We start from the raw sequence: 24,606 nt of genomic DNA on the forward strand, positions 1-24,606 counted from the left end.
AGTAAGCAATAGTTCCAGGGCTGGAATGCCTTCGAGTCTGCAAACCTACTAACCTGCATGTTTTAAAGATTTTCACCAGCTTCTCTCTAATATTTTCCCATAATAAGAAAGGTTGGACATTTACTCCTGCCAATGGCAGAATTAGAACTTCTTCCAGGGTTGGGAAGAAAGTGGCTGGAGGGAAAATGAACTTGCAAATGCTCAATAGATTTTCACATGAGCAAATCTACACATCGTATTTACCCATGCTAAAATACAGTTCACAAATATTTTATAGGGGTACGACATATACTATGGGTGCACTTTTGTGACTTTCTTTAAGAATTTGGGGCCACATGTCAGTAGGTTCAGATTTGCGACCCGCAAATTGCGAGTCTGAGAGACTCGCAATTTGCGAGTCGCAAATCCGAATGTAGGATGGTGTCCCTGACACCATCTGTGATTCGCAAGGGCTTCGCAAATGCCCACCTCATGACTAATCATGAGGTGGGTCGCAATTTGCGGCCCTCACAGGGATGGTGGCCTGCTGGAGACAGCAGACCACCATGTCTGTGACTGCTTTTTAATAAAGCAGTTTTTTTTGTAATGTTGTCCGTTTTCCTTAAAGGAAAACGAGATGCAATACAAAAACGAAAAATGAAACGTTTTCATTTCTATTTTTCAGAGCAGGAAGTGGTCCGCAGGACCACTGCCTGCTCTGAAAAAATGTTTACAGTGACATTCCCAATGGGGAAGGGGTCCCATGGGGATCCCTTCCCTTTTGCGAAAGTGTTAGCACCCATTTGAAATGGGTGCAAACTGCGATTGGTTTGCGCCCGCATTCGCGGTCACAAAACAATCCTACATTGCACTGCGAGTCGCAATTAGGAAGGGAACACCCCTTCCTAATTGCGAGTCGCAAACCTGTTTTGCGATTTGGTAACCAGGTTACTGAATCGCAAAACTGGGTTTGTGCATCGCAATGTGCTTTTTGCACGCCACAAACAGCGAAAGTCGCTGTTTGCCACATGCAAAAAGCTACCTACATGTGGGTCTTGGTCCCTAATTAGGTCTGGTGTTAACAAAACATTTTGTTTTTATTAAACTTCTATTTCTCTCTCTTTCGGCTGGCTTTACTGTGAGCGATCACATTCTGCTCTTCCACAAGGAGCATATTGGCACACAAAGTAGTTTTGTTCAGTGTCAGAACTACAGTGGCAATCAGTGACGTAACGAAACTGGAGGGTGCCCCTTTGAAAAGAACATGGAAGAGACCCCTCTCCAGACTCACTCAGGCCAGGTGCTGTGCTGAAGGGGCCCCCAGGAGGGCGGCTGCAGGGCCTTTGTTATGCCACTGGTGGCAACGTGTGCTTTTAGAGTTCAAAAATGTTTTGGTTTTTTTTTTTTTTGCCAGTGTTTGTTGCAGTGTTGAGGGCCTGATAGCTCCCACACCAATAAAGTGTTACAAAAGCCATGTCAAAACAAGACACGCATTGATGAAACTAAAAGACTTATAAAAATATGTCAGATCAGTTGGCTTTGTCAGTGTTTGTTTATTTTCATGCTTCCCATAATCGTGTTGAAAATGATTACACTGATTTTCCATTAGAAATATTTTTGGGAAATACTAGCATGCACCAACACATTTTACTAAATGACACTTCATTTGCATCTAATCAGAGAGCATTCTGGGAGCATTATACTTAGCCTCATAGCCTAAACTTTTCAAACATGTGTATACACGTTTTTTTTTTGTACTGGAACCAACGTCAGTAGTGAAGTGTGACCTTAAAACATTTATTTACAGCACTCACCCTAATAATGAAGGATTTCAAATAATGAACCATAAATACAAGTCCGAACAGCATTATCTTTTGGAAACACATTACCTCAACTGCAGAGAGTTCCACTCTCTGTAAACAGGCAGCCAAAGGGTTTGTGCTGCAGAGGGTTGGGCCTACTTGTCCCAAGGACAAAGTAAACATAAAAACTTGTTGCCCTTGACCCCAAACAAGATGTCCCGGGCGTCGGGCGATAGGAATTCCACATCCCTGCTGTGTATCAGGTTTATTTTTCAAGATACAACAAGGTCCGTTTTTCAGATTCAACAGTTCCAGGTGGGCCTGCATGCTACCCCACTCCAACTGGAAATGAAGACATTAGCCCATATGGACTCTTTCAACATCAAGGCATTCTCGTCAGTGTTGTACAGTCTATGAAACATTCCAATAAAAAGTTAACAAGACTAACAATATGACAATAGCAATGGCGGTAAATTAGAACAGATTTGTGAATGTTCTACAAACAGTCAGATGCACACCTTGCAAAGAAGTGGCAGTCAGCTCCTAGGGTAGCAGCCATCCCAAGGATGACTGCTGGACAGTCCTTAAAAAAAACCCCATCAGAGTCAAATAATTGCTGGCATAGGAATGTCCTGTGCATTGCATACGAGCGTACAGCCCTGCTCTGAGTGACCAAACTGCTTGTGAACTGGTAGCATGACTTGTCACTGACCTAACTCGTGCACTAATCTAGCATGTGCGCAAAGGCCTGGGGTTGTCCATGGTAAAGCGAAGGTCCACAAGCTGCGATGTACTAAGCATGACCTCCTTAATGATAAAGGACTGTTGTCCCGGTTTTGGGTTGCTGACAAAAAAGGGGCTGTGGCAGTTTCCCGATCTTTGTAGGGTAGCAGTGCTGGGCAGATCTACGAGTGGCGGGCTCTTGTCTGTCCCCAGCTGCTACCTCAGGAAGGCGGATGACAGCTAGGGGCATATTCTTCAGATTACATTGTGCCCACTACTTGCTGAATAAGCCGTCACCTTGTACAAAGGATCAGTCTCCACTATAGTCAGTACTGGTTTCAGGACTTAATCCACATTCCCGACTAGAAATGGAGTATAGAGATGGGATCCCAACCATCCCACTTTATTCCAGTTCTAAGCTGCTTCCCAGATCCAGAAAGGGAGAGCACCGCAGAGTAGTCAAAGAGCTACTGTGAGACCAGAGCTTGTGTCTGCATGTAAGAAGCTTCCCACGGGTGAGGGGACAGCACCTGAAGTCTGCACACCTTCTTGGAGAAGCTGTGGCCCTGCCTCAAGCCTGTCTGCCTGCTGAGAGAGGGGGTGGGAGTACCTGACCCTGCAAAAGGAGAGACTGAGGCAGAGCCGTGTTCCTGGGGTTAGGAACACCCAGAATCTGACTGACATCTGCAGCACAACTCGCCCAGCCAAGTCGTGAGAGGTTACCTGGTCGCCCTGTGCTGTTCACAAGGCAAATAGTGAAAAGAAAACATTAAACGCACGCAACAGCTTGCTGCTATACCAATGCAGTGGTTCCTGAGGGACATATGCTGTAGCTGCCCTGCCTGCAACATATCATGCAAAGACTGTTGTGACTGTAGTAGTAGACACTACCACCAAAAGCCAGAGGCTAAAACAGTGAAAGACAAGCACTCGTGGATAGGCCTGTCACACAGATTTGAGGAGCAACCCAAATGAGGAGCGAGGCCACTGTCTGCTTCACTCTTGAAAAGTCCACCAGCATGAACCAGAGCAGCACACTCTCCAGCGCAGCACAGAGCTACAGTCCGCGAGAACATACAACGAAGGGCCTGAAGTCAGAGGACTGCGTGTTGACAGACCCACCTTTGGGGAAGCAACATTGCTAATGTGAACTCTATTTGCACAAAATCAAACAAACTGAACTACTGGTAGCTTAACATGGTGGTAGCTTAGTGAACTCGCATCTGCATCTATGACCTGGTATTTCTGCTAGATACCATACGTATACCAGGAGCAGGACATTGCAGTTGTTAGGACACTTGGATAGAATCTATAGATGTGGTCACCGAACCCTATACTGAAACGCCATTAATGCGAGTAGTATGTTTGGCTGTGAGCTGACTCTTTTTTAATAAAGACCAAGAACTGGGCTAGGCAGTGAATTATTGGGTCTGGTGTTTGATTATTGAGTTCTCGGTCTGCCTGTCTCACTACCCACTTGAGAAGCCTGTGACTGCTTGCCCTCAGTACCCTGAGAGACAAACGTGTAAAGGGTGCACCTGGATCAGTTTGCAGACGCCATACTTGGCGGCCCCAGGACACTAGAGGCAAACATCTACAACCACCAAGGGTGTGGTCCAGTAGCTCCTCTCTCCCCTATGGTCTCCCACAAATGGGGTCTGTCAATGATCGTCTAAAGATGTGTCCAAAAAGTTCCTCGACTTTTCACCTCAACACCTAAACCTAGAAAACTGTAGGCCTAGAAGTGCACAGGTACACGAGATAGTGCTTAACTGCAACATAAAATACATGTGGTTGATACCTTGCATGCAAATGCAGTTAACGAGCATGTATTATGACCAAAGATAAATGCTTTGTTTTCCACTAAAATTTACCTTTGATGTGACATCAATTCCAGTGATGAAGGTGCCGGCCTTGTTCTCATACCGCCTGCTAGTATCCTAAAAATACAAAGGAAACATTGCAATGAGTCTAAAGGCAGCAGTTGTGGGACAAGTAAATCATCATCAGGATTCATATAAGGTTTCATATATGGATGTATAAACAGGACTCATGTTCCTGGGACCATTTAGATTTAAACGTAGGCAACTGTTGCATTTAACACTTTCTGTCTGGGGTGGACCTAATCTTTATTGGCATAGATATCCTTACAGCCTTAATATACTTAAAGCACAAACCTGGGTTGCGAGGATCAGTCTCTGTTTTGGCAAAAAGCTCAAAACATGCCACACAATTTAGTACATGGTAGTACACAGTATTTATTCAAAGAATAGCATTTATTTGTGTTAAAAAATTTATACTACACTTTACAATACTTTAACATGCATAGATATGTTTTAAAAAATTCACACACTTAAGTTACTTAAATCCCATGCACTTTTTAAGGGCATAGGCAGTGTATCTCGAGAGAAGATGGCCTCTATTTGCGGCCATAATCCCATCAAATCAGGTTTTAGCGACAAACCTAAAACTGAGGGCTGTTGGGTGATCAACCGGGCTGTAATTTCTACAATATGAGCACAGAAGACCTTTGCAAAGTTTGCAGTGTGGAAGGGTGTGTAACTCATTAAGGTTGTTTGGTTTCTCTTCTTCTTTGCAAAGATGGTTCCCTAAAGAACAGATTCTTCTCTGTTTGTCTGATGTTCCCTCTGAAACCAAAAATGCCAAATAAAATTGAATGTGCATTCCTATTTCAGATATGCAAAACACACCTCGCGCTGCAGGGACAAACTCAAAAATCAAAAGGTCTGAGGCAGAGGGAAACAATGACCCAGGGTTACAGCACTAATCGGGAACTTTTAACACACTGGCAGCAGAACCTTCAGCACACTGGCATTTAGAAACAAAGTGGTGAAAGCAATAAACAACAGAAAATGAGGCTCAGAATTATGAATAGCCAAAGACATGCACTTCTGACAGTTCTGTAGTCACCAACAGGTGCTTAGAGGGGTTTTACCACACTGAATTATTTCAAAGCCTGAAAAATCATACATAGGATGTCCAGTAATATTGTCAGGATTTTAAACCAAGATTATGACAGTCATCGGATAGAGCCTTCCCTGTGTTGTGCATAGGTCTGGGAACAAACATGTTAAAAATACATTTTAGGAACAGCATGATCGCCAGCTTGCTTGGGTTTAGTTTAGTAAACAAATGTGTGTAGTCTATGGCAATGCAATCATTCCGGAAAAAATTGCAACATCCTTCTAAAGATCCTTCTAAAGGTCATGCAGCAAACAGCAGGCTGGTTAATCTCCGGCACTTGCTGCTTTAGCGACATCACCCCAATTATGTCTCACATAGAGATGCCTACCAACACTCTAGTATAACGCTTGTAAAACTCACCATCGCCAGAGTTTCAGGGAAATATGCAGTGAGGAACAGCCCTGCTTGAAACCCATAGTTTCTGGAGACCACAGCATCTAAATCTTTCTCTGGATTCCCAAAGGATCTGGAACTCCTATTTAATAAGCCTCATCACTTACGCTCTTCAGAATAGATCTCAAAAACCTACTTTTCCAGACAAACACAGGAAAATCAGACTCTGCAAACTGTTAAAGCTCCCAGAGGTCTTAAGACAATGACATTAGGGATTTACAACCACCAATATACAAATGTATTCAATGCCCAAGTGTGGCACTAATAAGAACAATCCCGACTGACCACATCAGATTTCAAAAGCCAAAACAGACTTTTTAAATCTTTAGGTTTCTAGCTCACTATCTCTGCCTACTCGGCTATTTCCTGGATATCTGCCTCCAACTAAAAAGATTTTCGTTCCACATTTTAAATATTTTTCTCTCATTTTCAATTCGTATGACAATCTGTACTATTTGTATTGGCTCGAATCATCCACGATGTGAGGAATCCAGGTCTGCCAACCCTACTCATCCTTTTACCTGTGCAATATTAACCAGAACCTTCTTTCACAAATCTCTTATGTAACGCACATAGATGGCTTCAAAAGCCTTGTTTCACCAGGGTAGACCATTTTATTTGGGTATATAGTTTGTGCATGCATGCACGCTGTTAGGCAACTGTGTTCAAAGTAAAGCTTACCCTATTGTCAAGGTAACAATAGGCTTTGGATGCCCCTGGTGCACCCTTTCTACTGTGCTAGTAAAGCACTTCAAGGTCCGAAATAAAATCATGTTTTATAAAAGTGTAATAAAATAAACAAACAAACGAAACATCTGACATCCAAGTCTAATGTTGTGGACATGTTCTCAGTCTCAAATGGGATCCAGCATATACAACCAACACTTGTTTCACAATCCGTCCTTATTTTTCTCCTTTCAATCATTCCTTTAGCTCTTTGAAGTTCGGTGACTGACAAAAAACAATAAGCATAACAAGGATTAAAATGTAAAAGTATGAAAAGTCTGGATAACCACAGGGTACAAAGCAGTGTCAAAAATCTCATGGGCCTCACAAACTGGAATTCTTGTTATTTGCCAATAACAACAAACAAGATTCAGTACAAACCTGGCTCAATGGCATGAACCATGAAGGATTTGAGCACCAACTTTGACCAAATGTCACATCAGTTGGATTCATCATGGACACCAACCTCAACCACAAGGGACAGGTTGTCAAAAAAAACAAAAAACACAAATACCATAGTACCATCTCTCTCTTTCAAAAGAAAGTTAAACCTTTCTTCCAGAAAGCAACGGCAAAACCACTGCTCAAACCCTCATAATCTCACATCTGGATGGTGGTAATGCCTTACTCCATGGTCTCCCAGACTCCATAATGGAACTCCGATAGGGGCATCCCGCACATATTACCCAAGGCCTGAAAGAATAGGATAACACATCCCCATCTTGATGGAACTCCACTGGCTCCCCTCACTAGCCCACACCACCTTCAAAACTAGCTTCATCATTTACAAAGCCATCACAACCACCACCCCCACCTATCGTGTAGACAAGCTCACCACCTAAGGTGGTTAGTGGCACAACTGCAGCCACGACACTAAGACATGAAAAAAAGAGAAAAAAAAAAAAAAAGACAGCAGCCCATTTCCATCTATGCACCGAGGATCTGGAACAAAATACCTGTATTCATGAGGACTACCCAAATGCTGCTCCAATTCGGGAAATGGTTGAAGGCTCACCTCTTTCAAGAACACTACATCACAATGCATTAACCAGCCACAACCCAACTTTCTCTCCTATCACTCATTGATTTTATGCTTGTCTTTTACCATGTACACCATTCCTCTGCCTTTTAGCTAGCTTTGCACTATAGCAGGCATACAAGCCGTATGCAACTTTCCTGACATTTACACATGGCCCAGGAGGAACAGCATCATTGGGATACGGTTTTCTTGAATGAGCACTAACAGAAAGCTGTTAAACGTACAAGCATTTCTTTATATGTCATGGGCAGATGATTCATATTGTCTGACGCCCGAACCAAGTGGATTTCCCTGGGGAACAAGAAGTTCTAATTACTAGCTAGTCTGACAGACAACTAGACATTAAATCAAACTCAGAAGGGATCAGGCTAATGCACTTCTAGGCTCACAGCCAATCAGGGTAGCTTTAACAATGCCTATAACCATGAGACAGACGCCTGTGATGTCCTGTGATTGGGAGACTGAACCCTATACCCCGGTTGGCCGGGGAAACCCAAGTCCACCTACAGGAAAAGCATTTTATTTTTCATTGGTGCAAAAAAGCTTTGGTGTGGCTGTGCTGCTATTCGCTATAGCACTTCAATTGATTCAGAATTACATGCACCAGAGGGAATTCTTTTAGAAAGAAACAGCCTCAGGAGATAGGGGAGAGCTTCCCCATCTCCAGGGTTGTTTCTTTTGTTTCAGTGAAATGACAATAAGCGTGCGTGGCACGCTGATGTTATTTCACTAAAACCAAAAGTGAAATGGGACAATTGGCTCATTTCACTTTCACTGCCTCAGTGCTCAGGGGGCTATCTCAGACCCCGTGCACCGAGGTAGACAGGAGAGGTATCATTGGAAAGGGGAGAATCTCCCCTTTCCAACTGTACTTCTCCCCACTAGACAGCAGGGAGTGGAGAGCAGCCCTCTAAGCAAGGGCTTTTGCTCCCCCCTTATATTTTTACACATATTCAGTCTTTCTGCCCACCCCCACCCCGGGGGTAGGGGTGGGGGCTGCCCTGAATGGCCATTGTAATGCCCCCACCCCTCCCAAAAATAGGCACATTCTTTCTGCCCCCACCCTCTGGGAAACAGGGATTTGTGTTTCTGGTAGTGAAGGGGTGGAGATTATTACCCCTGATCTGACCCCCAGGGTAGGCATAAAGCCCAGTAGAGACCAGGGAAGGATACGCCCCCACACCCTAAATGAAGCGAGCAACAGTCTTTCTGCTCCACCTTCCCCCCAACCACCAACAGACTAAAGCACCTCATCTTAATGGCAAGCAAAAGGGCATTTAACTCTTTGGGGTTTTGATTCTACATATGGGCCAAGAGAGCTTGGCTAACTCCCAATATTGTCCCACTTGCAATGGTGAGCGGCTGCACTTTTTAGACTTGTGTATGCGGCTACCTCGAAAATCCTACCATACCCTTCTGAAAACTAAACAGCTAGGGAGTCAGGGGTGGTGTGCTTCACATGCACGCCACACCATTTTCTTACCCGCAATGCCCTGCAAACCTCCAACTTTGCCTGAAGTCACGCATTTTCCCTACATTTCTGTGATGGAAACCTCAGCAGGCCACAAAATTCCTACCATCCAGCATTGCCCCATCCGTACTGATAAAGAATCTGTCCCACTTGTGTGGATGCCCAAAACAGAGCCAGCCTAATAACAAATTTTTTTAAAAATGCCCTTTTGGACCTGCTAAGGTTCCCCCTCAATTTATACATGTTTTTGAGCCTTCCCTGTTGCAGGCACTTGGCCCACTTGCACAAGTGAGGTATAATTTTTATCAGGATACCAAGAGGAACGCTGGGTAGTAGGATATGTGAAGCTCCCCTCACATTCCAGACCGTTCCATCACAGAAATGTGGGGTAAATGTGTTTTTTAAGGGAAAGTTTGAGGTTTGCAAGGGATTCTGGGTTAAACAATCTGGTGAAAGCCACACCAGTCACCTCACCCTGAATTTCTCTAGATGTCTAGTTTTCAAAAATGTATAGGTTTGCTAGGTTTCTCTAGGTGCCAGATGAGGTAGGGGCCAAAACCCACAGCTACCCACTTTGCAAAAAACAGGTTTGTTTTGCGTGGAAAAATGTGATGTGCTTAAGTTGCGTTTTGGGCCATTTCCTGTCGCGGACACAAGGCCTACACATACAAGTGACGTTCCATTTTTATCAGAGGACTTAGGAGAATGCTGCGTGGAAGGAAGTTTGTGGCTCTGTGCAGATTCCAGAAGTTTCCATCACAGAAATGTGAAGAGAATGTGTTTTTAGTCAAAGTTTGAGGTTTGTAAAGGATTCTGGGTAAAACAACCTGGTGAGAGCCACACAAGTCACCCAACCCTGGATTCCCATGGGTGTCTAATTTTCAGAAATGTATAGGTTTGATAGGTTTCCCTAGGTTTCAGCTGAGGTACGGCCCAAAAATCACAGCTACCCACTTTGTTTGGAAAAATGTGATGTATCCATGATGCGTTTTGGGCTGTTTCCTGTCGCGGGCACTAGGCCTACCCACACAACTTAAGTGCATTTTTATCAGGGAACTTAGCGGAAACACAGAATAGTAGAATACGTGTTATTACAGATTGTCTTTCTCTGCATTTGCATCTTCCAAATGTAAGAAAGTTTGTAAGAAAGAAGTATTTTTGAGAAATACCCTCTAATTCACATCCTGGTATGGGCAACATCAAATTCAGAGAAGTGCAAATAACCACTGCTTCTAAACTCCAAATCGTGTGCCCATTTCAGAAATACATAGGTTTTCTTGATAACTATTTTTTAAATTTTATATTTTACCAAATTAATTACTGTGTACCTGATGCACAATGAAAAACTATTGCAAAATTCAGCTCAGTTATTGGCTCTGGGCACCTGAGGTTCTTGATGAACCTTAAAGCCCTATATAGCCCCACAACCAGAAGGGTCCACAGACGTAACGGTATATTACACTCGAAAATCTGCCGTAGTTAGAAGAAGTTACAGATTAAAACGTAGACAAAAATGGCTGTTTTTTCAACTCAATTCCAATATTTTTTTTTTATTTCAACTGTTACTTTCTTTGGGAAAACTTTGACGGATCTACACAAATTACCCCTTGCTGAATCCAGCCTTTTGCCTACTTTTCAGAAATGTATGGCTTCCCGGCATCCATCATTGGTTTCACACCCATTTATATCACTGACTGGTAGGAGGTCAATAGCACAAAAAATAGGAAAAATGGGCTCTGCCCCAGTAAAATGTCAAAACTGTGTTGAAAATGTTGGTTTTCCGATTCAAGTCTGCCTGTTCCTGAAAGCTGGGGAGATGGTGAGTTTAGCACTGCAAACCCTTTGTTGATGCCATTTGCGGGGGGGGGGGTAAACTGACGCTTTCTTCTGCATTATTTTCCCCCCGTTTTTCTTTTTTTTTAAACCTTACATTTAGCTGTATTTTGGCTTATTTCTCGGTCCCCTGCAGGGGAATTCACAAACACTAGGTACCTTTAGAATCCCCAGTATGTTGGGAACAAAGGACACAAATTTGGCATGGATAGCCTATGTGGACAAAAAGGTATGGGGGCCCAACACAAACTGCCCCAAATAGTTTTTAAAAAAGGCTTAGCACGGGGAGGGGATGTGGGAAGGTTTAGCAGCAAAAGGGTTAACCTTCTTTACTCACAGTGCATGTTGCCAAACTACACTCTGAAGATGCATGGCTGCACCAATTGAGGGCTGTATGCCATCATGCAGTATGTCATTACTTGGAGGCAGAGTCAAATATGCATTGTATTGTATTGTAATAGTATTTATATAGCGCTTACTACCCCTGACGAGGCGTTGAAGCGCTTTTTGGCGAGTAGCACGCTACTCCGGAACCCAAAAGGAATTAGTGGTGGATTGGTGTAGGGAAATATGAGCACAGGTTTAGTATTATTATGAGTTAATTTCAGCCGAGGATATGTGAGTTTGTTAGTTAGATTAGAGTTCAGGAAGCTTTGAAGGAAGAGCTTTCTGTGCCAGACCTAGTACTCTGCTTTCTGGTTATTAAGGAATGCATGGAATCTCACCTACGACACAGCCAGTTGGTTCTATCAACTTTTGGGTCTGGGGAAAGCTACGTACAGGCATGAACCAGGGAACGCAAACCCAAAGAAGCATAAAATTGGGGCTCACAGTTTGCACTATTCTATCTCATTGAAAATAAAATTTGAATTAACAATGCTTAAAGATAAAATACGAAAAGGTTCAAAGTCGAGACCAAACAATGCAATGTCAAAAAGATCCACTCAATACCAAACATGTCCATATTTCTCTATAGCATATTTAGAAATTAAATACAATACAAGCACATGTTTAGAAAATATGTAAAAATATTATTGAATTTTAAACTTTTCACCATCTTAAGGTGACATGTTTAGTATTTATGGAAAGTTAAAGTTGTCTCTTGGCTCCTATGGCATTCCCAACGCCACCTCAGGCACAAAAAGAAGTGTACGACATCTCATAAACACAGCTGTACAGCCCATCAGTGCACAGAGTTGGAGGCTCTAGAAACAAGACGTTCTTGAAAGAGCCCTTCGGCACCCTGCCAACAAGGCAGATAGTTTCAACCACAAGTACCATGACTGAAGCCCAAGAATCCCAACACCGAGAACTTTGAGTAAAGTTAAGAACTAATGGATATGATGGTGCACTCAACTGGCGTAAAAGGAAACATGCAGGAGCTACCTCTAGTAGAGGTCATAATGCAGGATGGTTAGTGCGGGTGAAGGGGACACTGCTATTTGAACACATTCATTTGAATAGAAGGACAGATGAGTCAAGGAAAAACTTCACAGCAGAATATCCCAGAGAAAGTGGCAAAGGGATTACAAAGGGCTAGATATATGAGGGTCGTCTACATTCATGGACACAAGAAGTGAGGTCAACCGCGAGACCAGAAACCACCCACCAAAGGAAGTTAAAAGAGATAAATAATGCAGCAGGGAAGGAAAGAGATGCTGAAAGACATAAATGAACGAAGCACCGCCAGATACCCGGAACACAACACACTAGATCACAAAAGGTGAGAAACACCTTTGATTTGCTGTTGCTTATCCCCAACTCACCATCCCTACTGACCCAACAACATTAATGATTAGTATTTAAGCAAATTTCAAACAGCACTGTGATGGAGAAACAGTGATGAACTAGTATAGGAGGAAAAAAACAGCCAGGAAGCATGAAGCTTCTCGTGAGATCAAAACTTGCATGCAACAAACAGTAAAGTTAAAACAATTAAGGAAACGTGTGTTATACCTGAATTCGGAGTAAAACTGTCCTATTTCTAGCAGTTACAACTTTTTGTGATTGTTCATATCACAAGCTCAACTTCACCCCGTGGTTCTCTGCTTAAAGCCAGCCTGAGCTCCTGCACACAAGAACAGAAGGAAAGACAGGCATGTGAGAGAGAACCTGTCTAGAAACCCCAAATCAGGAATACTCTTCATTGTCATACATTCAAAAGATCAACAACCAAATCACATATGTTGCAGCGTAGCCCACAGTGGGGAGTTGACCAGGCTCCTGGACAGAGATTAACAAGAGCCGTTAGAAAAAGAGAGAAAGAAAAAACTGAAGAAAAAAAAGTGTTGTGCCACTTGCCAGTGAAAACAAACTGTGCCATTACCACAACACCTAAAAATAAACTAAAACTCAGAGGAAAAATGTTTTGCATGTAGGCTTATCAAACATTTGCATATGCTGTGGGTCCCAAGAAAATGTTTCCCTGTGTTTTGGTTTTCCACCCTGGCTGGCGAAGCAAAGACATTCGCACAGGCAAAACTGCACAAAGAACGGCAAGCGTTGGCAGGAAACAAAAAATTATCTCACTAACTGCGTGGTACGTACCCTCATTTATTGCGATCCCTGTAAAGACAAGATAACGTACGGTAATGCCTGATGCCAACCCTTCCCCAAATCGGGAACCAAACTAAATGATCCCCGCAAAAACATAAGCAATGAACCGTGTGCCCACCTACGCCAGGGCCTGCAAACTAAACCGAAGCGACCCTATGACTTGAAACTTTGCAACGGCAGCCTAAAGCTATATAATACAGTCACAGAACATTCCTGCCACAGGCCTTTGTAAAAAGACTATTTAGGTTACAGGGTTTTATAAAGCGCTTGTCCACCAGGGGTTTCTTGGCGCTTATGGCTAACACCTGCCAACTTAATCAATCCGACTCAGAAGCAGGGTGTGCCTTTAAAATGTTGCTGCCAACTTAAAGTTGGAGTCGTGATGTCCCCGCCCTCGTTTCATAGATGTTGTGGCTATGGAATGTCTAGTTTTGCAGATAAAACCGAACGGGCATCCTCCCGCACGACTCTACAACGTCAAAGGGACTCTACACTGACCCGGTGGTACTACATGGCAGCTAGAAAAATAAGCAAGAGTTGCCAATTCGGTGCCCCGTAAATCTGCCATTTCACAATGAGAAGGCGTGACATAGCGGGTGTTGGCAACATGTCATGTTTAACAAACTGCCACCCTTTGTACTTTCAACTCACTGCAGAAGTAGCCTCACTGCTTCCGGGGCACCTTAAGAAATTAGTACCCGACCAGTGCTTATCAAATGGCGGCTCTTTTAAAACCCAGCATAGGCTCAGAAAACAAACTTACAGTTAAATGAACAGCGTTGGTAACAGAACAGACACCCCAGCACTCGGTTTTTGTCAAATACGGTAGACAAACGGACGGATGAAGCACATGGAGCCGACAAATGGGAGAAACGTGAAACTTCACAGCAAGTTAGAAGAAGCACTGGCATAGTCAATAGCCATGTCCTTGGCTGGCTTGTATAATAGTTATTTTTTAATGCAAGCATGCAGCACGAAAATGAACTGAGAGAAAACATGTCACCATCCAAACCTGGCTGCCATATGCTTCCATTTTTTTTAAAATTTATACAGTAGCTGATGTGGTTATTTTTTTAATAATGTATGTTTAAGTAACAGCATTTTCGGTTGCATGCATTTTATTATTATCCTGTGTGTAGGAGACATGAATAAATCGCCACTTAAGAAAAAGAACTCAAGTTTCACCCGGCTATAATATTACAATGTCACTAAAACACTTTATAAGTACATATTTTAAAAGGAGACAGAAAATCAATCATGATCTAACTGCGCGCCCAAAATGCAGGAAATGTAATGTCAGTATTTAAGATAATATAAAAAAGCACACATAGTAGTATCAGTTTGTTACTGAAGAGGAAGGATGTATTTAGGGTGGATGTGTACAATGTGCACGAACTATGTGGGTTTTTTTTTGTTTTTGTTTTTTAAAGAAAATCAATAGACTGGAGAGAAATCTCACGTTGTCTCAAAGGCCTGGCCTAAAAAAATGGTTGGAAACTAGTTCAGCCAATTTAGTTGTTTCAGTTTAAAAAAAAAATATATGTTTCTGTTTATTGGCAAAAGTCAACCAATGAAGGCATAGGCATACAGACTGTGCACTCACCATGGTTAAGCATAAGATGAAAGTGTCCTTCCATCTGGAAGAAATGTTTCCACTGCCCAGATTCGTCCTATATGTTCTGGGTTATGCATAAAAATGCCCCTCGGTGATAAAGGCAGGGATTTCTAATGTGGGTCGAAGGGGGTTGGGGGCTTGTCAAAATTTCAGGATATCAAAAAAGCTAAATGTTTAGTCAATAAATCAATACACAAATAATTTACATAGTCCATGATTACTCTGTAAATATGAAATAGACTGGCCCTTCTGGACCTATACTGGCAACCCTGGGCTAATGGGTTTTCTCATAAGGAATCAAATGGGCATTCTAAAAAACGAAAACCAAAAGGACATGATAAAAAAAGGTTACTCAAAATATACAAATAACCACCAAATTCAAAGATTGTGTGAACTTAGAATATTTAAAACTCATTTTGGCACACACTTTATTTCCATTTTATGGCAATTTTTTTATTGAAAATGGGTAGTCTATGCGATATGTATAATTTTAATTGTAAGCACTAGTTTCAGCCCTTAAGGAATCACCAGGTACATCAAATATATGCCACCCCAGATCCTGTGCTGTATATTCTCCTTAAATAGGGAACCCGTGGCAAATGGGTGCACACAGGAGAAGTCCACAGTGCTACATTCGTCACCGAGTCACCTTTGGTTCGATCAAGGGCGGGAAGATTCTGAGATACCTAGGAGGACACAATGTAATTGCAAGGAAGGAGAAGTTAATGGCAATGAAAAAAAAGAATCTGACACTATAGTGAGCTAAGCATGTATGGTCAAAGTCACAAACGAGGCTACTGACTGTATTTTGTAAGGCATGTCCTTGGCATGCTTACACAATGGTCTGCTTGGGTACGCTAGGCGGATTCTCAGGGCAGGTGTAGGGAAAGAGGCGTTCAAGGATGTGTGTGCATGTCACCGCCAGATAAAGATGTCCAACGCAAGAGAGTCACCTTCTGGTTGGCCCTGCTCACCACAACTTCCAAAAGGGAAGGGTTTGACCTCCTTGCATTAACCTGTTGAAAAGATGGCGCTGATGTCCAATTGTGAAACCAGGTAGTATCTTCTCAATGGAAACTACTGAGCTGTGTCAAGACTTGCATTCCAGAAGTATTTCAAGTACAATCTGTTAGTGGGACACTCGTTGATGAAGAACAATACTTTGCTTGCCTTTTCTGGGCTGAAAGCTTCCTGTACCTTAACTATCATTTGCATTTTTCAGAGCCCTTTTATGGAGATAGAATGTCAGCCCACTGAAGCAGATTTGGCTCCTTCAACGAATTTAGCAACATTAATTTTGTTAGTGATTGTCCAAATAAGTCTGGCGACTTTGCATACTGGTGGCCCTAGCCACACTCACCCGAGTGTAAATTAGAATATCATAGTTTATGTAGCTTTCTAAACTGATAGGGGAAGAACTATTGTAGGCTTACAGCAGGCTTAAAGCCTGCCTGTTATTAACCACTGGTTGGCATTATTGTCACTTCATCTGCTTGCTTATTACGCGATGGCTTACATTTTCAATCTTGTGTCTGCCCCTCCCATGTAGCATATCCTCTTCACTTATGTTCTCCCACTGCTCACTTTTAGGAAACAACTTTTTTCTTTTTGCTTTAGTACTCCACAAGAGAGCATGTGTTTTCCAGCTGACTCCCTCCTGTGCTTCTCTCCCCGACCTGTACTTGTGTTCCTCTCTTTCAACTATGTGCTTCTCTCTTAACTTTTGCTCTCTTGCTGATGTGCTTTTCCCCACAACCCCAGCTCCATGTTGTTGTCTCTCGCCCATCTTTTTCTCCCATGCCCTCAATGTTGCTCCTCCCCCACTCAAGTCCTATTAGACATGCTGTACTTCAGAAAAAAAAAATCCCTGGTTCAAAGCGCGAGCTGACAGCGTGCATCGGCATAAGACAAGAAAGCACTAAATAAAACGGGAAAACCATATGCATATGCCTAATGTCAGCTGATGCACAACAAAACAAACCTCTCAGATGGCCTGCTTTGCCTTTTCACTGTAAACTTGCAGTGAGCTAAACAAATAGGTGCCACTCCCCAGCAGCGCTTTTCTGATCTCACAGAGGCAAAATGACTAAAAACGTGACCCCGACCTCAAAACAAGAGTTCTTCTGCATGAGTCTCATCAAGGGGTATTCTGTTTGACTCTCAAAAGCTCAAAGTGAGAAGCTCTCCTTCACTTGTTTCTTCATGCTAAGCACCTGTGTTGCTATATATTGTGTTTGACCAATGACTTTGTGTTTCACCACTGCGCATATTAGTTGCTCAATGTTCACCAGTAGCACATTATATGTTTTGTTCAGTTCAGCTGCCTATTGGCTTTGACATGGCATTAGCCATTACTTTCTGTATTCAGTTTAGCCACCTATTGGCTTTGACATTGCATTAGCCATTACATTCTGTATTCTGCCTATTGGCTTTGACATGCTGTATTCAGTTTAGCTGCCTATTGTCTTTGACATGATATTAGATATTACATTTTGTATTCAGTTCAGCTGCCTATTGGCTTTGACATGATATTAGACATTACATTTTGTATTCAGCTCAGCTGCCTATTGGCTTTGACATGATATTTGACATTACATTTGATATTTAGGTTAGCTGTCTATTGGCTTTAACGTGGAGTTAGACATTGCAGTTGAAACATCGCAGATGTCTGTATTGTGTTTTTCCACAAGATGAACCAAGCTGTTTTCTTCACACCAGACTAGACCTGAAAAGAGAGAGTACATTTGGTGTTTTCCTTTCTTCTCAGCCTTGGGAATAGGAGAAGTCTAGGAGATCTGGCCAGTCTCCAAAGGCTTGCGTAGTTTTCCTGAGTCTGAGAGGAGGGGGCACGCTTTTGTAAGGATGACTTTGGGCTACAGTGATTTAGATTCAAATCTGCTTGACCTCAGGCTGGAACTAGGCGTCAGTTGCCAATCTCCCGTGTGGGTAGATAATCTCTTTCTCGCAGTTGACCGGAGTCATCAACTTGCAGACCCCAGAAAGATGAAGCTGAAAATAGGTCCTACTTGCTCATACGGTGATGAATTTTGACTTTTATGCTTTGCTATTGTAATCATATAATATATATCTGCTGTGTACATTGCAACTGAGAAGTACTGTGATATATTTTGTTTTCTTGCTGCGACTACTTTGTGCTTGAAATCTATTAATTCGTCTCTCATGAACTTGTGGGTGGGGAAGAATTAACAACAATAAAGGTCTTCTTTGAACTCAGAAGTGCATTCCAGAGAGGTTCTGTAAGCTCTGATATGAGATAAGTAGTAAAGCAGAACAGCACCATCAAGCAATGTATTCTTCTCTTGCCCTCCAGCCACGGGAAAGTTGTAGTGCAGTTGTTGACATTATCAAGGCTGGACTACTGCATTTATCTTCAACTCCGCTTGCCTACTTACTTCAAATGCAGACTCCAGCATATCCGGCACAGCTCATTCTCAAAAAGGCTGAACAAAATATCTAATTTGGCCTTTCTTCATTGGCTAGCCACTCGTAGAATGTGGCTATTCAAACCTCTATGCCATTTCCATAAAGCACTCTATGCATTGTCTCTGCTTTATTTACGCAAGCTCTTTCTGCGGTCTGCCTCAGATCCGTACGTTTTGCTTAATCACTCCAGATCATTACATTCAGTCAATCTTGTGATTGTTTCACATCATCACAGATCTCTTCCATGACTCATGGCCAACACTGAGAACTCCCTCACTCCTGGCCTGAGATCTCATTTCAGGATAGTTAGCTTCAGGAAACAACTGAACAACTTTCTTCTCCTGTTCATTAGGTATGTATTTTTTCTCCTCTTTCGCTGTACCTCTGCATCAGTACCTGTTCTTTAGGGCCATGACACCCATCAACAAGGTATTAGTGCACTCTATAAATACAGTAAATGAACAATAAATATTAGAGCCCATTGTGATTGTGGCAGTCTGAATGTGCTTACACGAGACCCGAATCATGTAGTGACCAGGTCACCAGCCTTCTTCACCTGCATCAGCTGTGGCCATTGGAAACAGAGCTTTGTGGATAATCTGTGTGTATTAAAGTACAACCCAGCTGAACACAAACAGCAAAGACGGCATTCCGTTCTGAAACAGGCTGAGAGAAGCTGCAGGGTTAGATACACAATACCAATTTACGTTAAAGAATGCACCTAAGTGTACCACAGCAAACTAGCGATGCAATACCTCTCTCAACCTTTGAGACACGAGGAGTAAGGATGGAGACACTCTGGGACGGTGCTGAAGAACAACAAATATTCTGAGGGTGAGATCTTTAGGTCAAATAACCTGGAAGTATAGGAAGGTTTTGTTACGAATTATGCTGGCAACACTCTCACTCACAGACTGGGGAGGTACTGCATAAAGTCACGGTTACCCTTACAGGCACTGATGTACAAGTTACTCACCTTCGATAACGAAATATCTGGTAGAGACATAGTCTAGTTGCAGATTCCTTACCTTATTCCTTACCTTAGAATTTTCCCCAGGCGTCAGACTGGATCCGGAGACTTTTATTCGAGCAATACCCTTGCGCGTCGGGCAGTGGCGTCGGTCGACTCCGCAGGCGTCGTGGTCGCCGTGATGATGTCGGGAGTATTACATAGACGACGCCCTCGCGCAGTGACGTCAATTTCTTTTAACGACTTTCCACGCCAGAGTGCAGAGCCGCTAAGAACACTGAGATTGGTGCGCCAGAACTAAGGACCTGAAAGAGGGAATCCCTGTCCCTAGAAATCAGTTCGCAAGCGGGGAGGATGGGTGGGCGGTAAGGAATCTGCAACTAGAATATGTCTCTACCAGATATTTCGTTACTGAAGGTAAGTAACTTGTATATCTGATAGAGACTTCTAGTTGCAGATTCCTTATCTTAGAATAGATAACCAAGCAATGCCATCCTCGGTGGTGGGCTGCGAACCAAGATCATACTAGAAAGTCCTGCAGGACCGAACGACCAAAGTAGCCGTCTCGACTGACCTGACTATCCAGGCAGTAATGCTTAGCAAACGTGTGCAGGGATGCCCACGTAGCTGCCTGACAAATATCCAGGACAGGAACTCCACGTGCTAACGCAGTGGAAGCAGCAGTTGCTCTGGTAGAATGAGCATGCAAGCCTTCAGGAGGTTGCTTTTTAGCCAAAGCATAGCACAGTTTGATGCAAAGAAGCACCCATCGAGAGATGGTACGCTTTGGCACCGCCTTCCCTTTCTTCACACCCACATAGCCAACAAAGAGTTGATCGTCCACCCGGAAATCTTTAGTACGATTGAGGTAGAACGCCAACGCTCTTTTTGGGTCCAGACGGTGGAGTCTCTCCTCCTCATGGGAAGGATGTGGGGGTGCGTAGAAGGTAGGCAAAGTGATGGACTGGCCTACACGAAATGGTGTAACTACTTTAGGAAGAAAGGAAGCTCTAGTGCGTAACACCACTTTGTCAGGGTGTACAGACAAGTATGGAGGCTTTGAAGAAAGGGCCTGAAGCTCACTCAGAAAGACAGTTTTGAATGTGAGGAGCCGCAAGGGACAATTATGCATTGGCTCAAAGGGGGTACACATCAAGTAAGTAAGTACAAGATTAAGATCCCACTGAGGCGTGATAAACGGAGTGGGAGGAAATAAGTGGGTGAGCCCTTTTAAGAACCTACTCACAATAGGAGAGTTAAAGAGTGATGGCTAATCAGGAAGCCTAAGAAAGGCAGAAATGGCAGACAAATACCCTTTAAGGGTGCCCAAAGCAGAGCCCTGCTGGGCTAAAGAAAGAATGACCAGAAGAACCTCTGACAAAGGGGCAGAAAGGGGGGTCAACAGATTTGTTGGTACACCATGCCACAAATCTATTCCAACAACAGGCGTATACAGTTTTAGTCGATGAACGCCTGGCTTCCAAGATAACATTGCAGACTTCGGGTGGAAGGGCAAATGCCGTCAACTGTTGCCGCTCAATCTCCATGCATGAAGCCGGAGGTTGGACAGGTTCGGGTGGAGAACCGCCCCTGCTGCTGTGACAGAAGATCCGCCTGAAGAGGCAGTCTGAGTGGAGGATCGATGGACATGCTCAATAGCTCTGGATACCACACTCTTCGAGCCCAGTCCGGAGCCACCAAGATAACTTGGGCCCGGTCGTACTTGATTTTCTTGAGAACTCTGGGCAGGAGAGGGATAGGCGGGAAGACGTAAAGGAGGCCGGAGCTCCACTCGAGACGAAAAGCGTCTCCGAGAGAGTGCCGTCTTGGAAACTCCAATGCGCAAAATAGCTGACATTGCGCGTTCTCTGCGGAGGCGAACAGATCTAACCAAGGCTCTCCCCACTTGAGAAAGAGTCCTTGAGCCACCTCCGGATGGAGACGCCATTCGTGATCGACTGTGCGTCAGCGGCTGAGTTTGTCTGCTCTGGCTTAAGAGAGCCCACCAGATGTTGAACCATCAGGGTAATGCCCTGATATTCCAGCCACGTCCAGAGGCGTAGTGCCTCCTGACAAAGGGTCCAGGACCCTACTCCGCCTTGTTTGTTGGAGTACCACATGGCGGTAGTGTTGTCCACTGCACCACTTTCCCTTTGAGAGAGGGAAGGAATGCTTTCAACGCAAGCCTGATTGCCCAGAGCCCCAGCATATTTATGTTGAGTCCTGACTCCGCCGGAGACCAGAGGCCTGTGATCTCCGCCTCTCCCATGTGGCCGAACCAACCCAGAAGTGACGCATGTCACTATAGAGAGATCTGGTTGGGGAAGGGACAGGGATCTGCCGTGGACCCAATCGGGATTCGAAAGCCACCACTGCAGGTCTTTCGCAGTCCCCTCAGAGATCTGGACCATGTCGGAGAGATTTCCCTGATGCTGCGCCCACTGGAACTTCAGGTCCCACTGCAGAGCCCGCATATGCCATCTGGCATGCGTTACTAGCAGGATGCAGGAGGCCATGAGGCCCAGCAGCCTCAGAGTCAGAGGATAAGCCCGAAAGTGCACTGTGTCCAGAACAGCTCTGATGAAAGGGAGCGTCTGAGACGGAGTCAGGTGTGACTTTGGCACGTTTATAGTGAACCCCAGCTGGTGCAGGAGGTTTGCCGTAGTCTGAAGGTGGGAGACAACTGTCTGGGGCGAAGGCGCCTTCAACAGCCAGTCGTCTAAATAGGGGAAGACTGAGACCCCTAACCTGCGCAGATGAGCTGCAACCACCACCATCACTTTTGTGAACACCCAAGGGGCGCTGGTAAGGCCAAAAGGGAGCACGGTAAACTGAAAGTGCTCGTGAACTACCACGAATCGTAGGTAACGTCTGTGGGCAGGCAGGATGGGGACGTGGAAATAAGCATCCTGCAAGTCCAACGCTACCATCCAGTCTCCTGGGTCCAAGGCAGACAGAACCTGAGCCAGTGTGAGCATTTTGAATTTCTCTTTCTTGAGGAAGTAGTTCAGGTCCCGAAGATCTAGGATAGGGCATAAGCCCTTGTCCTTCTTTGGGATCAGAAAGTGGCGGGAATAATAACCACGACCTACTTCTGGCAAAGGGACTGTTTCTATAGCTCCCTTGGCCAAGAGAGGCGCGACTTCCTGGCGGAGAAGCACCAAATGATCCTCCGGAAGATGATGAAAGGATGGTGGCATGTGTGGCAGTGCAGATTCGAAAGGGAGGGAGTAGCCCTTCCGAATGATCTGCAAAACCCATCCAACCGTGGTGATATGTTCCCAGTGGGCCGGTGATTGCGGATCCTGCCACCAACTGGGTGGGAGTGAGGGGACGGACTAGGAGGGTTTGGAGGCTGCAGCGGGGGCAGAGGTGGACTGGACAGACCTCTGGTTCCCTGTCCCACGGCCACGTGGGATTCTGCGTCCACGGCCACGCATAGGCTGTCCAGCGTGGGTGGCACAGTGGTTGGGTAGAGGACGCGACAGGGAACCCCTTCCGTGGCCACGAAAGGGACGAAAAGCAGACTGTGGTGGGCGTGTGATGGAGGAAAGACCAAGGGACCGAGCCGTAGCCCGGGAATCCTTGAATCTCTCCAAGGCAGAGTCCGCTTTGTCTCCGAAGAGACGGGTGCCATTAAAGGGCATGTCCATGAGTGACTGTTAGACATCCCCCGAGAAGCCAGAAGTGCGTAACCAGGCGTGGCGCCATAAGGCTACTGTCGTCGCAACTGATCTGCCCAGAGAGTCGGTTGTATCCAGTCCACAACGGATAGTGGACTTTGCGTCTCTCCCATCTTTTACTGCTTGGGAGATGATAGCACAGGCCTCCACCGGTATCTGCGGCAGGACCCACGCAACCGTATCCCACAGGGAGTGGGTATAACGGCCCAAAAGACATGCAGTGTTCACAGACCACAGTGCGAGGCTGGAGGAAGAAAACAACTTCTTGCCAAATTGTTCCAGCCTTTTGGATTCCCTATCCGAGGGTGCGGAAGGGAACGCGCCAGAGGAAGCCTGGATCACAAGACTCTCAGGCGTAGGGTGTTGGGACAGGAATTTTGGGTTGTTCGGCACAGGCCGATGGCGGTGAGCGATAGTCCTGTTCACAGAAGCCCCTGTGTTGGGTTTGGACCACGTACCCAAAAGGAAATCAGTGAGGTCCTCATTGAATGGGAGAAGGGGTTCTGAAGAAGAAGCCCCAGGCTGAAGCACCTCTGTCAGGAGATTAGACCTGACTTCCAGAGTAGGTAGCTCAAGGCCAAGGACCTCAGCTGCCCTACTGAACACCATACTGTAAGTAGCTCCCTCCGCCGTAGCCACGGTAGGAGGAGACAGCATGCCAGCATCAGGAGAAGTATCCAGACCACTGGCTTCACCCAAATAATGTGCCCAGTCCATAGCAGCGTCATCCTGGTATTCATAAGGGTCCAGGGACCCCTCCAATTCCTCCCCGTATTCGTAACCATAGGTAAAAGGGTCCAAATACGACCTCGGGCGAATAGGGCCCACCGACGTCGATGCAGCTCGGACTCCGAGTTGTCGGGGATAAGAATGGGGTCGACGTCGATAGTGGGCACTACCGACGCCGGGAGCGTCGACATTCGACCCGGCGCCGGGGAAGGTCTAGAAGGTGCGACCGGCGCCGGTGCATGGATCCGGAGGCGACCTCGGTGGCCGGGGCCGAAACTGCTGGCGCGGAACCCGAAGGCCCCTCAGCCAAACCCCTTGCGCCCAAAGGCGCGTATCGGGGTCGGGCCGCCCAAAGATGAGGCGCATGGCCTTGTGAAACTCCTTCAGTTGGGCAGGGGTCGCTCCGGCAAACTCGGGGAAGCGCGGAGTCGACCCAGACGCAGGCTTCGAGGACGGAGGCCTAGTGCGTGGACGCTCGTCCCGCATCGCGCCGGCCGAGGGACGGGGTGAAGTCGGAGAGCGATGGGACTTCCTCGACTTCTTCTTCTTCTTACCTTGACTCGAGGACTTCGAAGAAGACGAGTGGTGATGACTCCGCGACCAATCTCGAGACCTTCCTCTCGAGCGAGACCGGGACTTCCGCGGAGTCGACTCACCA

The 24,606-nt window shown here is 45.1% G+C and overlaps 1 protein-coding gene across 1 annotated transcript in view; it reads right to left on the reverse strand.

Annotated features, from left to right (window-relative positions):
- Positions 1 to 24,606, reverse strand: part of NCBP3 (nuclear cap binding subunit 3) — a 228,117-nt gene that overhangs the window by 173,760 nt on the left and 29,751 nt on the right. Inside the window, exon 2 of the mRNA XM_069226975.1 lies at positions 4,379 to 4,444. Within this exon, the coding sequence (XP_069083076.1) occupies positions 4,379 to 4,444 (66 nt within the window). The remainder of the gene's footprint in view (positions 1 to 4,378; positions 4,445 to 24,606) is intronic.

This window comes from Pleurodeles waltl, chromosome 3_2, assembly GCF_031143425.1.
Source record: "Pleurodeles waltl isolate 20211129_DDA chromosome 3_2, aPleWal1.hap1.20221129, whole genome shotgun sequence".
NCBI lineage: Eukaryota > Metazoa > Chordata > Amphibia > Caudata > Salamandridae > Pleurodeles > Pleurodeles waltl.